Here is a 14813-nt window from a genome sequence, read left to right as displayed (position 1 = left end):
GTAAACTGAGCGATTACTTTTTAATGTACCTTCACTAATTGTGCCTTCTATCTTACCCTTCATCCTAGCACACACTTGACTTTAATCGCTTTGACAATGAGCGGACCACCGAGGAGGAATTCAAGCTGGAACTATTCTGTGTGCTCACAAATCAAATAGAGCATAATTGCATTGGAGGCACGCTTAAGGATTACATTGTCAGTCTTGGAATTGTGGAGAGTGCTTTGGCCTATATCACGGAGCATGCTCCCTGTGTTAAACCAACTCTGCTGCGCACGGACTCCGATGAGTTGAAGGAGTTTATATCGCGACCGAGCTTAAAGTACATATTGCGCTTCCTCACGGGCTTGGCCAATCATCATGAAGCCACGCAGTTGGCCATAAGCAAAGACATTATACCCATTATACATAGACTGGAGCAGGTGTCCAGCGATGAACATGTCGGCAGTTTGGCTGAGAATTTGCTGGAGGCGCTTAGTACGGATGCGGCGACTGCCTCAAGGGTTCAACAGGTGCGGGATTTCACACGTGCCGAGAAGAAACGTCTGGCGATGGCGACCCGTGAGAAGCAACTGGATGCACTGGGCATGCGCACCAATGAGAAGGGTCAGGTGACGGCAAAGGGATCCATTCTGCAAAAGATTGAGAAGCTACGCGACGAGACGGGCCTGACTTGTTTCATTTGTCGCGAGGGTTACTCCTGCCAGCCGGAAAAGGTGCTGGGCATCTACACGTTCACCAAGCGCTGCAATGTCGAAGAATTTGAGCTGAAATCACGCAAAACCATAGGCTACACCACTGTTACTCACTTCAATGTGGTACATGTGGATTGTCACACCTCCGCCATACGCTTAACACGCGGACGTGATGAATGGGAACGTGCCAGCCTGCAAAATGCCAACACACGCTGCAATGGACTATTGCCCCTGTGGGGACCCGCTGTGGGTGAGGCTGCCTTCTCTGGTTGCATGACCCGGCACAGCAGTTACATGCAGGAGAGCACCCAACGTTGCGACATCTCCTACACAAGCAGCGTGCACGATCTGAAGCTGCTGCTGGTGCGTTTCGCCTGGGAGCGTAGTTTCCATGACGATGCCGGCGGCGGTGGTCCTCAATCTAATATGCACTTTGTGCCCTACCTGCTCTTCTATGCGGTCTACTTGCTGCTCTCCTCCCGCTCCGCCGCCCGGGACAGCAAAACTCTGCTCAATTATCTGACTGCAGCGCCATCGGATAAATGGCTAGAGTGTGGCTATGAAGTGGATGGACCTTTGTACATGCTAACCATATCGCTATCCCTGCACAGTCGAGAGATGTGGAACAAGCACAAGTTGGCGCATCTAAAGCGTCTGGTGACTGTGGCACAAGCACGTCATGTTTCCCCCTCTGTGCTGTGCAAGGCGCTGTTATCTCCGGCAGATCGGCAGGCCAAAGAGTACTCGGTTTACAAGCCGTTCTTAATGATGTGGGCACTCATTGACTTGATATACAACACACTCTTTAAGACGGTCAGTACGCCTAAGGAGGAGGATTGGCCCGCTTCGCTATTTGAATTTATACGCAAGAATGATGAGGCGATGCTCAAGTCCACGGATAGCATACTGCAAACGTTGACGGATGAGTTTTTGCCCTGCACCTCCTTTGCCGAGTTCTGCGATGTGGCAGGTAGGAATTCGAAATGTATAAATAACAGGATTGTTATTAACATGTTCTTCTCTTTTTTTTTAGGTTTACTGAATCTGATTGAGCAACCGGATACCTTCATTGAGGAGGTTCTTGCCGCGCTGCCGACCACAACAAGCTCTAGTTAAATTCAACACGAAAATTTCAGCACATTTAACAATGGATTACAACTTAAACTAATCACTAATCAAGCGTGTTGCAACTGCAGCTGTGTTTCGCTTTTAAGCATAATATGCATATATACTTATATATTTATCACCTACAAACTATTTAATCAATAAAATTATTCGTTTGCACAATGAAAACGATCAATGCGTACATATTTATTTTTATTTTCCATTATCTTTCAATTTATTGACAAAAAAACCAAACTTATATTCCTAAATACAAAATAATACATATGTAATCATATTGCAAAATGGGACGTAATTGAAATTAAAATCATCATGTAAATATCATCAAAATACCGTTACAACCTCAGTTCTATAAATTTTGCTAACCAACTATATATCCTAATAACAAATCAGACGAGTACAGTACAAAAGAATAAATTTAAAGCCATAGTGAGAAATTTGTTACAACCATTTGGTTACTGAGATTAGTGTGTAAGAGTTTTTTTTTACTAAAAGATTAAGGAAATTCTTGGAAAAATCACTGAGATTTAATTTGTTCGTTAGTTGTTGATTATTGCTGCTATCGCTTTTTAAGTAAAATTAAAGTATTGAGTGTGTTGCTGTGAGTAAACATAACAAGTGTAGAAAAAAACATTGGATAGTTTATGTCCATTAGTATATAGTTATTTTCATATAAGTAAGTTTTTTGTGATTGTTCTTAAATTAGTAGGTACACAGGTGCAAAAAGTGCGTGAGAGCTGTCATAAGTAATTAATTAATTAACTAAATTGAGCAATTGCTAACCATCAACCGATAGGGGGATATATCATAATACTCTTTATACAATACATTACAATTACGAGTACGACAGAATATAAAAATAATTACAATAATAATATAAAAAAATATAATACCTTAAACCAAAAATGTATATAATATCATAGAGATTCGGATTTCATATTTTTGTTAGACCAACGCAACTTGGGCGGGGCAATGACACATTTACATATATTTTAATAAATACATGCACATACAATAGTTACATATTATTATTATTTTTTGTTCTTGTTATTTTACTTTGTTTACTATGGCTGCTAAAAAGTTATTGTGCCTCCATTCTGGGTTTTTGTTCGTTTTCAAAGAAATGCACATCGGAAAAGTTTTGTTGCTATAAAAATTGACAGTACGCATGTATACTTATATCTTAAGCTTAATCTTAATATGTCAAATTCCATTTGTTTGTATGCTTTGTATAAATGTTTTTCTTTTTCCAGCTGCTTTCCCTATTTTCACTTGGTTTTTTGTTCTTATTAGCACTACACGATTTTTTTTTTTTGTATATTGATGATCCGATCTTTCTACATAGTTTTATGTATTATTTCGTTATTATTTTTCGTTAGCTAAACGATTTTTTTTATGTACAAAAATTGCCTAAACTATGTATACAATCCACACACACTTACGTATTTATTACATATATAAATCTAGAGAATTCACTAGTATTTGCTGCATACCATTAATAATTAAGGAGAGAGCTGGTTCAAGGATTTGAGGGATTCCAATTACAGCTGTTGATTTCGTTGGGCTGCAGCGCGCATAAAATGCCGTGCATTGAGGGGATATTGACGTGGATAGGAGATGAGAGTGGAACCAAGCGCAATGCTTAGCGGTGCCTTGGAGCGACCTGGCAAGCTGACAAACACGGTGCCCACCGCAGCCAGATTATCACAGGTTGGCTCAATGGCCACCAACATAATCTCTGTTGCCTGCACGGGACGAGTGCAGTTACTACTGCTGCTGCTGCTGCTGTGATGCGGCAAGTGTCCATGTGACTGGGATTCGCCATGTTGACTCTGATGCTGTTGCTGTTGCAGGATCAGCGCCTGGCGAGCTCGCTGACGCATGGCACGCGTTGTGGAGGATGAGGCAGCCGGCGGACTGTTGTCCAGGTCCAGGCTGGCTGATGCCAGAAAGATTTGTGCAAACGGACGCTTGGCCAAGTGCAGCATTTCCACAACATGCTGGCGACGAGCGCGTCGCAAATCCGACGCTTGTTTCACCTTCCACACGATGACACAGAGGGCGAGGAACAGAAAGAAGCAGGAAAAGAAGACGGAGAAGAATACAAATAGATCGATATGCAGCTGATCCTGGCGAAATACAACCGATCCATAGCTCGGCTCCGGTCCAGAGCTGGCGCGCAGTGCAATAAAAAATCGTGTGGCACTTAAATTATGCGCATGTTGTGGCAACGTCAGCACCAAACGGTTCTTTAGCCCAAAGAGACGCAGCAGCGTGTTGCATTGATTGAGTGTAACATGTGTGCTCAGATCCTTGGCATACTGATCCTGCACCACAAAACTGTGCACCCCATGACTCCGACAATCGTGCAACTGCGGCACATAGAAGGTGCCACCTCCACTGTTCGCTCTACCCGTCCGACGCTCCGGCGTGAAGAGTTTCTGCAACGTGACATTGTCGTGTCGTGGCAGTGCCACATTTAGAGGATGCTCCCGCTTCGTTTTGGGTCCCCAACTGTAGCGATTGTCCAGGAAAATCTCGTGATAGCCCGTCGTTTGATTCGTTTCCACAATAAAGGAGTCATCCTGTGGCGACATAAACACATCCAGTTCACCCTGCGTCACATCGATGATGATGCGTATGTCCACGTTCATGAAACGCGGCTGGATCACAAAGAACACCGTCTGGCCGGGCTTTAATGCAGCGGGCTTCGATTTGCATTCCTCTGTGGAACAGAAAAAAGATCAAGTAAGATTAATTAATAAATATTTTCTTCAGATTTACTCGTAATCACATTTGAACTCGTAGTGTTGATTTGCAACCCGTGGAGTAGTTGACATGAGTGAAATGTAGAATAGAGAACTCACCAATGGGCTTGGCATCGAAGCACATGCGCGACTCGACGGTGATTTGCTTGTAGCATTGATGTCCATCGGTGGGATTGCCCGCATACGAGTCGCGGCACTTGGAGCACTGGACACTCCAGCAGAGTTGGGCCGAGTTCTTGCCTCCTCCGGCCGTGCAGGTGGCATCACTTTCCGTATTGTTGGCACAGTTGCATTTCTCACCCGTGACGGCGTCACAAACATTGCCATGACCGTGACACTGACATGGACGACACTGGCGATGGAGATCCTCGCTGCCACGGAAGTAGCCCAGCAAGCAGCTGTCACAACGATCTCCGGCCGTGTGATTGTCACAACGCAGACAGGTGGCATTGTGGGCGGGACCCTCAGGTAGAATGCGTTCCAATTCGGAGCGTGTCATGTTGAAGACAGCGGGATCCGCATCGTAGGCAACGCAGACATCCGAGTGACCGTGACAATACTCCAAGCAGGGCTGACAGGCGTGACCCTCGCGAGGATTGCCCACAAACAGGGGCTGGCACTTCTCGCACTGCTCCCCCATAGTGTTGTTGTGACACTCCAGGCAAATGTCCAGCCGGCTGCTCGACTCACAGTTGGAGTGTCCATTGCACAGACACTGAATGCTACAATTCTCGCCCACATAGCCAAAGTCACACTGGCATTCATTGGGACGCACACAGCTGCCACGAACGCATCCCTGACTGCAGACGGGGAGACAGCTTGACTGCTCCTCGCGATATCCCGCGGCACAGACGCACTTATACCCAAGGGTGGGCGTGTCCAGATCAATGCACTGCTCCGACACTGCATCACAATTGTGGTGTCCATTCTCGCACTCATTCTCCGCCGGACACTGGACATAATGCCAGCTCACGACATCGGCATGTGTCAACTGGGAATCGTTGCGCCAGCTGCTGTAGATCAGATCACAAGTGGAGCCCGATGGATACTCCTGACGATGCTCCAGTGCTCCTTCTGTGCAAATGCCATCGCCATTGAATCCCTCGCGGGCACACCAACCACAATGGGCATGCTCCAAACAGCTGGAACACTGGGAATACACATGACACGGCTCCGGACAACGTTCCAGTTCGGTGGATTCTAGCACTAAGCCGCAGACGCCGCCAGCACAGAGCAGCGGTTGGGCACTGGGCGAGAGACAGGCATTCAACATGGTTGACCACTTGCAATCCGAGGCGGAGGCGGATGCATCCTCAGCCGTCGACTGCAGACAGCTGCTGCAATTGGTGTGCGTGTGACATGGAGGTGGACACTGTTCCACCAGGCGATAGGCGTTCTTTTCCACCAGCTCACGGGCAATGCACTCCACGTGTCCAAGTTCATTGCGTGCCCAATGACATTGATCCGCATGCCGCATGCAGGATTCGCAGTCCAGTTGATGACACTGCGGCAGGGGACACAAGCCGAGCACGCCCACACTCAACTCCTTGGGACACCAGGCGCTGCTCCGGGCACAATCGACGCCAGCGGGCACACAACGTCCACGAATGCCACATTCATCGCACCACTGACAAACCGGCGTCATCTCCTGGTGAATTGGCCAAGCGGCCAGGCAGGCACTGCAGCTGCCAAAGCTGGAGCAGTTCCTGCTGGCCAGCCAGATATCATTGCAGGCGGGACCATTATTAATGACCAGGGTGCCATTGTGATTGGCACAGGGAGCACGTCCCTGGGTAAAGCAATGTGAACTGTTGCTGTACGTGTTCTGGATGGTGCAATAGCTACAGCCCATATAATGCCGACAGATGGACTTGCCACCACTCCAAAGCTGGCAGAGATCCTCCGGGATGTTGATGCGTGTGACATGACTTTGGGTGGCACTGCCATCCCAGCCGCCAATGACATAGATGGTGCCACTATCCGCATCGATGGCCATGTCCTCGGCATAGCTGGCCACTGGCAGGCGTCCAATCAGCTGCACATCCTCAGTCAGACGCACCCATTGATTGCAGGCGTAGACATAGGCAATCAATACATCTGTGGAATTGTAGGGCGTTGTTCTGCCGCCATAGACAACCATGTAGTGCTCCGTGCTCACCGCGGAGTGGAAGTAGCGTCCTCGAGGCAGCAGCGACGCGGGAGCATTCAGTTCCTTGAACGTGGGCAACTCGGTCCAAGTCAATTTGGTCAAATCCAGTGCATACAACTTGTTCTGCGGTTCACCCGCATAGCCGCCAAAGACATAGACGCTGTGCGTCTCCACATGGTAAACGGCACTGTGACCGTACAGCACAGGAAGACGTGCTCCCATCGCCGCCAGCTGCTGCCAACGTCCTGTATCCAGATTGAATTCCCACAGCTCCAAGGAACGCGATTTGTTCAGACTTAATCCACCCACAATCAAAAGGGATTCCCTATCCTGATAGCGCACCTGGCACAATGTGTGTCCAGCTAAAGCTGGCGGAGATTCCTGATCCTTCAACACTTCGATTTGACTCCAGCGTTGATTCTGTATGGAAAACTGCCAGAAATCCGCAAGCAAACGAGAATTGGCGCCAACGCCGCCATAGATGTAGATGCTCTGCTTCTTCACATAGATCTCAGCGGCATGAAAGTAACGTCCCAAGGGCATGCGATCCTCGGGCGTGGAGGACTCCACCGTCACCTGCAACCAGGTGCCGTTCTTTGTGTCAAACTGACGGAAATCATTGAGTGGTCCATGGCTTGGGGAATAACCGCCAAACATCCACAAGGAGCCACGACGATCGGCATTCACCGAGTGTCCAAAACGTGGTATCGTCTTGCGCAGATGCTCCAATGCCTCACTGAGGAGTTGGGTATTAAAGAGCTCTGCGAGCACCAAATGATTCCGTTGCACCAACGTGCCACAATCCGCGCCCGCATAGCTCCCATTGCTGCAGATGCAGCGTCCGTATTCCGTATCGCAATATCCCTGCAATCTCTTGGCATGACAATTGCTCGGACAGATCTCGATCTCACAGCGTGCTCCCACATATCCCGGTGGGCAGACGCAACGTTGCTGGGCATCACAGATGTGCGGGTGCAGGCAACTTCCGGCCATACAATTCATCACCGAGTACAGGGCATTGAAGCCAAAGTGACGACGTTCGCTTCCTTGTTTATAGTAGACAGTCACATGGCTGGAACGTGCCTCAATGATCCTTGCCGCACTGTACGGCTCACAGATTACGGCCAGCAGTTGATTCTGCTGGGCAGCGCCTGTTAAGTCCGGCAGACTATCATAGATATACACGGCATTCTCATCACAGTCCATGACCAGGCTGTTCCATTGGAATTCCAGTTGCAACAGCGATTTGTCCGCGTGCAACGTCTTTGGTTGCAATATCCACAGACATTCCCGCACCTCCAAACTGGCGCCCCAAGGAGAGCGATACGATTGATACGAACCAATGGCACTCCGACCAATGCTCGTGAGGATCCCTCGAGATTCACACTGATAATAACACTGTCCCCCATCTCGAGGATCGCCATAATAACCGGGAGCACACACATCGCATTTTAGTCCTTGTGTGTTGTCCTTGCAAAAGCATTCACCATGACTCACATTGCAGATGCCCTGAAAGAAAAAACATATTAGATTATTTATTTTTTGGTTCTCTTTTAAAAATAAATATTCAATTTATGCAAACTCCAATCACAATAAGGAAATATAAACAGGGAATTAAACCGAAACAAATATAGGTTACGGTTTGGGTTCCGGTACGTCACGAAATAACTATTTCGGTAAAAGGTTCTATTTCAGTGTTTTTCTTTCGGTCCCGGTATCAGTACCGGTACGTAAAGATACAGCAAATCAATTTTGAAACATTTTAAAATTTTAAGATGTCGTTTTATAATAAATATGTAATTTTTTTTTTATACTTATTACGATATAAGCAGTTGATTAAAAGTGAAAAAATTAGATTTTAAATTTTCGAAATTTCAAAGGGTGGACCCTTAGCATCGAAATAAATATCTAGTAGAATCTAGAGCTTATTATTTTTTTAAGAATTTAATAAAAATTGAATGCAAAATGAATTTGGAGGCCAAATCAAGACCAGAATTATATTCCACTTGAAAATCGGTTCAGTTTTGATCAAGTTATGGCAGTTTGAAGTTGGTCAGACTTCGGATTTAACCACTTTACAAGTCCAAATTTTTGTTCAATTTCACATGATTTTTTACAAAAAAATGAAAGGTCTTAAAATCAAGTTTAAAGTGTTTTTTTTATACTAATTACGATGTAAGGAGTTGATTAAAAGTGAAAACTTGAGATTTAAAATTTTGAATTTTCGAAATTTCAAAGGGGGGACCCTTACCATCGAAATCAAATCTTGGTCGAAATTAATAAAATTTTCTAAATGAACAAAATTTAAATGCAGAATGAATTAAGAAGCCAAATCATGATCAAAATGACATTCTACTTGAAAATCTATTCAGTTTTGATCAAGTTATGGCAGTTGGACAACTCCTTGACGTAGCAACTTTACCACAACCGTACCGGTACAAACGTTTCTGTAATCTGTTCTTGACAGAGAATTTGCATTCGGTTAAGGTTTCAGTTCCGGCACTAAAAATATAACGGTAAGTTTCGGTTAACGGTATCGGTATCGGTACCGGTGTTATTCCGTGAATATAAATATTAATATTTCGGGAATAGAAAGCAAAAACAATTTCGACATTAAGCAGGTATACAATTTTGGTATCGCTATGTCGAATAACTTGAAATTTTATAAGAAACATTTATCATTATAAAGTTATTTGACTATCAATATTCAAGTCTGTATCTGTATAATTGCTGCTGGTATTCGGTTTGGGAATCGAATTACGAATTTTCTATCTTAAGTTAAAAACAAAAAAATACTAATATTATTGTTTTTTTTTTTTGGTATTATCTGATTAATCTGTATGCACTCTTCTAAGCATAAATAAGCATTATCTTCTAAATTTTAATAATTAAAATAAATAAGAAAGATTGCTCAAGTACTGACCTGATCTTGATTACCATGACCGTTGCACTCGCAGGGATGACAGCCGACAGTAGCGGTGGCATTGCCGTAGCTTCCCTGACGACATCGCTCACAGCGCTCTCCCTCTGTCCAGGATTGGCATTGGTCACACTTGCCGAGGCGTTCAGTGCACGTGGAGTGATTGTTGCAGCCACAGCTGATGCCACAATCAGCTCCCGTCCAGCCCAAGTCACATTTGCAGCTGTAATCTGGCGGACCAGAGCAATAACCATGTTGACAGAACTCGTAACAAGTGCGGACACAGCTGAATCTTCCATCGCCGTTGTAGCCACGACGACAGTGGCAATTGTAGCTGCCCTGGGTGTTGGTGCACTTGGCCTCCTTGTGGCAATCATGCAGACCAAGACCACACTCATCCACATCCGGACACTGGGCATACGCCCATTCCGCATCGTGTTGTGTGCTGCTGTTTAGGGCCAAGGAGCAGTTTCCAGCGCTATAGCTGAAATCTCCCTGCATGCAGATGCCCTCAATGGGGTTATCACGATCGAAGCACCAGCCACAGCTCAAGGCTCTCAGACAGGAGGTGCAATTGCGATGACGATCACAGGATTTACATTGTTGCAACGCACGTGGTTCATTTGACCTCATTATCAATGTTGTGGTTTGCGATGTGGATGAGGAGGAGGAGGAGGAGGAGGATGACGATGACGTTGCTGGGATGCTGGGTGGTGTTCCCACCTTGTCAATCCACTCGCGGCACATGCCAAACTGATACTCGCTGGTGTACACTGCAAAACTGAAGCACTGAGCACTCGCCTCACACCAAACACAACGACCTCGCTCGCCCAAACACTGATCACAGCCATGACGCTCCCGGCATGGACGCGGACATTGTCCAATTGCTCGGACACTGCTGTTGGATTTGCCAATGCGACCGCAACGTGCATCATCCAGCCACCATTCGCATTCGCCATTGCCAGGCGTGGAAACACACGCCTCACAGCTCACATAGTTGGAACAGTTGGCACATTGACTTGGCTGACTGATCAAATATGCCCAATGCGTGCCATGCTCCAGGGTATCATTGGTGTTGGCCACACAAACAGCGCTCTCATTGACCGACTTTAAATGGCATTTGCCGCTCAATGGACACCAGGAGCAGGAGGCATCTGTCAGGCAGTGCAAACAATTGCCATACTGAGTACAATCGCCGGAGTAGTACGGCTCCAGATACTCAAATGTAAAGGCATTCAATTGACCATTGTGCAAATGCTGCAACTCCATTTTAGTCTTCTGATACGTGTTGTAGATGTTGTTCTGTCCAATGCGACGACGTGCCTGCAAAGAATTGAGAATTCATTAAATTGAAGATTATTTTTACAGTACAAGGGCTAATTAGGTTGGTTTAAATTTAAAACGTATTTTAAGTTAAATTAATTGAGCTAACAAAATAATAATAATAATTTGTAATTATTATAAGTGTTCCCATTTTTATTTAAGAGTTACATTATAAATTAAGAGTTGCGAAATAAAACATATTTTTTCTCTTATGAATGAAGGAAAATTCCGTAAAAAATCATAAAGACGTTAATTTGTCGGAATTAATGAAAAAATATAAAACATAAACATATTATGTCCTGTGATCCGAGCATATTAAATATCAGTTTGAAAACAACTGTAGCTTATCACAATTAACGCAATTTTTATTTATTATTGTATCATGTATCAATTTATATTAAGGTTTTTTTTTTTAAAGATATTTGATATGCTTACAATAGATTAAATAACTTGTGGAAAATTTTGATATTAATAATAATGGTATGTATAGTTATATCTTTTCTTTCTTAGTAATTAATCGAGTATCATAATTATTCCAATTTATATTATATATAAAATACTCGTAATGTCTCTATTTAAAATATCTGCCTAAAGATTTTTGATTCGATCTATGTAGATTAAACATCTATTGAAAAATTTTAATTTATATATAAATTAAATTGTTTTCTATAGATTTTTGATGTACATTAAATATCAGTTGAAAATCATTAATTAATATCATAAATAATGCAATTCTCTTTGCCAACTCACCTGGAAATCAATGAGGAAAGGTTGCTCGGTGCTTGGCAGCTGGACATTGCTGCAATAGGATTGATTTGAGATTTGACTGGTTACATTTTCCAGTGCATCGAGATTCATGCCGAGTCCAGCACGGAGCACCGCGGAGGAGTAGCTGCTGCACACCTGTATAGCCGAGTTGTTGTTGTTGTTCCATTGCTGCTGCGGACGCACAAATCCCAGGAGCCGGGCCAGCATTTCGCCCTCCTGTCGCTGCTCAAAGTACGCAGCTGGTGGGGGTGAGGAAAAGTCCACCATGGTGGCATTGACAATGCCCACATAATCCGGCATTGTATAGTTAACAGGATAATTGTACTTAATATAGGTGAGACCTGGTCGTCTATCATTCCGGGTGCACATATCAGGCTGACGAATCTCAGTGCCCTGGTCGCCCCACCAGCCGGCGCTGTCCCCGCAGATGCCATAATTATCATCCCGATGATGGCAGCGGGCATTCTGTACACACCACGTGCATTCGTTAAGGCCAAGTTTACTAGCCACGGAGAAGGCAGCAGCGGCACTGTTGCCACTTCCCCACGACGTGCCGTGCACCAAGCAGGAATGACAATCCCCCAACGAGGGACAAATGCCAGGACAACGTGTTGTCTGTAGATTTGTGGTGCAATTGGCGCCAATTGTGCGTCCATAGCAACTGCTATCGGCGGAGCACCAGCCACATTCTGGATTGGACAGACAGGCGGTGTGGGATCCATGTAAGCGACATGACATTTCCGGATTATGATTATACAGCGTGTTCTCCACGCGCAACACTTGCGGCAATTCGTAGGCAAACAGGTCCGCATTCACATTGCCATGATAACCGCCCACGATGAGCAGAGTGTGATTTCGACGCAGTGCAGCCGCCTGGGCGAAAACACCCTGAGATTTCGGATAGAGACTGTCATCGGCGGAGACCACCTGATTGATCCAAATGTGACAGCTGAGATGATACCAATACATTTGATTATCATAGCAGATCTCATCCTTGTTGTGGCGATGCGTGTAACCGCCAAAGACAATCATATAATTTCCGGATATTGTGGCCGTGTGAAAGGCGCGTTCACGTGGAATGTTTGTGTCCCGGAGTGCAGTGCGAGGATACAGTATCTCAGTCCAGTGTAGTTGATCCAGTTGAAAGGCAAAAATGCGATCCGATAACTTGGAAAAGCGTGCCAAACTGGTCATAATGCCGCCAAAGACAATCAAGGAATTCGTTGCGCTATAATAAACCGTAGAATGTGCTGCAAGGCGTACGTCCAGTGTTTTTCCACCTCGCGGTTGCACCAACTGCCACTGGGAATCCTCGTTGAGTGGCAGCCGGATGCGATAAATGCTTGAAGAGAATTCACCCGTCTCCACGCTTCCGCCAAACAGATACAAATGATCCGCAGCCGTTGTGAGCGTGTGACGTGCCAACGCTGGCGGCTGAATTTGTGATCTGATGGCCATTTGCTTCCATTTGCCACCATTTTCCGTATTATTGTACTGCCAGAGATCATTGTAGAAGCTGCCATTGGCATGCTTGCCGCCGTAGATGACAAAACCGCCGGGCACCCGATCCGCCGCATGGCCATAACGTCCATGTGGCTTGTGATCTGTGACCTCTTCGAGTATATCCTCCAGATACTCGGAGAGCTCCTCATCCGTGGAATTGGCATTCACTGTGGTCAATGGGAGAGAGGAACGCGTTCGTCGTTGATGCAAATTCGATTCAGCCAATGTATAGAGTATATTACGAAAGAAGCTCACATCGCTCGTCAGGCCCCAGAGCTTGGCCTCATCCTCGTTCTTGTGATGCAGCACTGCCTTGAGCAGCGTATGATCTATTTTATGGGGATGATAAAAGTGACGACGACTCTGCAGTGGTATGCCCCATTCATCCTCCCATTGGCTTGTGCTAAAGCGATAGACTTGCAGCGTGCTGATAACATTGTTTAGATCATATCCGCCAAAGACAAACAGTGAATCCTCATCCTCTATATAGACGGCGGTATGTGCAGCACGCGGCGTCATGCCTTCGGCATCGGTGGCAAGCCATCGCCAGCTGCTGCCCGGCGGATTATCACTGAGATCACAGAGTCGTCCGCTGTAGCCATTCGAGCAATGGCAAATGCTCTTCTGGCACTTACCGCGTCCCTGCTGCTCGCCACATTTCAGTGGGCATGCCTCGTCTTCACAATCGGGCCCCACCCATTCGCCGTGGCAGACACACTGATGGCCAACGCACTTGCCATGATTATGACAGTTGTTTAGGCAGTTTGATATGTAGTAGGAAGCCCGAAATCCATCGAGCACATAGTTTGTATCGCTGTACATAAGTATAAGCATCTGCAAGGGAGACACATTATTAATGAATCCATGAAACGTGAAAGGTCTTGGTGTTACTTACACTACCGCTGCGTGCAACCAATCTCTGTGGCTGGGTGCGTCCACTGAAGCTGCCTAGCAGCGTTGAATTGAAGGAGTCGCCATCATATACATATATGTAGTCATAGGAGCACTCGGTGCCCATGCTGTGGAATGTTAGTGTAATGAATTGACTGTCATTTTTCGCCTTTATCAGCCATTCACAGTGCGAGTCCTGCGTATAATTGTAGCCGGATGGACCATCGCTTATCTCGCCGTAGGGCTCTGTGAACACTTTGCGACTACGATCGCATGGCGCTGTTATTTGCAATTGCTTCGACTGTATCGGCAAATGTAAGCAGATTATCCAAAATGTCAAGGTTGGCAACAACAGTCCGTACATTCTTTGCATTTTAATTGCTGTCTCGCCTGTCTCGTAGTAGCCCAATCTCATTTTTATGCTAATTGCGATATCACGACGACCGTCAATTCCGTTAGTGGTGTATTTATCCGGCTGCAATTCTGGTTCTGCATGTTTTCCAGCCTTTTCTCATTGCACACAACTTGAGCGCACGGCCGTTGTCCACCAGGCAACTCGACTGGCGCTGAAAAGTTATTATTTTCCAGCTATTTTTTTTGTGCGGAATTTTTTTTTGTTTAATTTTACTAACTAGTGATGGGCAACATTCATCTCAACACTACACCCGGTGAAT

At 45.6% G+C, this 14813-nt stretch overlaps 2 protein-coding genes across 2 annotated transcripts in view; one reads left to right on the top strand and one right to left on the bottom strand.

The window, feature by feature from the left end:
- LOC117782185 (protein purity of essence) overlaps window positions 1-2001 on the top strand; it is an 18812-nt gene extending 16811 nt beyond the window's left edge. Inside the window, exons 13-14 of the mRNA XM_034619187.1 lie at window positions 69-1665; window positions 1729-2001. Coding sequence (XP_034475078.1) covers window positions 69-1665; window positions 1729-1811 — 1680 coding nt within the window. The 3' untranslated portion in view covers window positions 1812-2001. The remainder of the gene's footprint in view (window positions 1-68; window positions 1666-1728) is intronic.
- LOC117782186 (multiple epidermal growth factor-like domains protein 8) lies at window positions 1974-14813 on the bottom strand. Its single transcript, XM_034619188.1, has 5 exons — window positions 14144-14813; window positions 11728-14082; window positions 9658-10977; window positions 4685-8243; window positions 1974-4542 (listed from the first exon to the last, which is right to left on the bottom strand). Exons 1-5 carry the CDS (start codon window positions 14552-14554, stop codon window positions 3359-3361), a joined length of 8829 nt encoding a protein of 2942 aa, XP_034475079.1. The 5' UTR covers window positions 14555-14813; the 3' UTR covers window positions 1974-3358.

Source organism: Drosophila innubila (genome assembly GCF_004354385.1).
Source record: "Drosophila innubila isolate TH190305 chromosome 2L unlocalized genomic scaffold, UK_Dinn_1.0 4_B_2L, whole genome shotgun sequence".
NCBI classification, from domain to species: domain Eukaryota; kingdom Metazoa; phylum Arthropoda; class Insecta; order Diptera; family Drosophilidae; genus Drosophila; species Drosophila innubila.
This window is presented reverse-complemented; position numbering and strand designations above follow the sequence as displayed.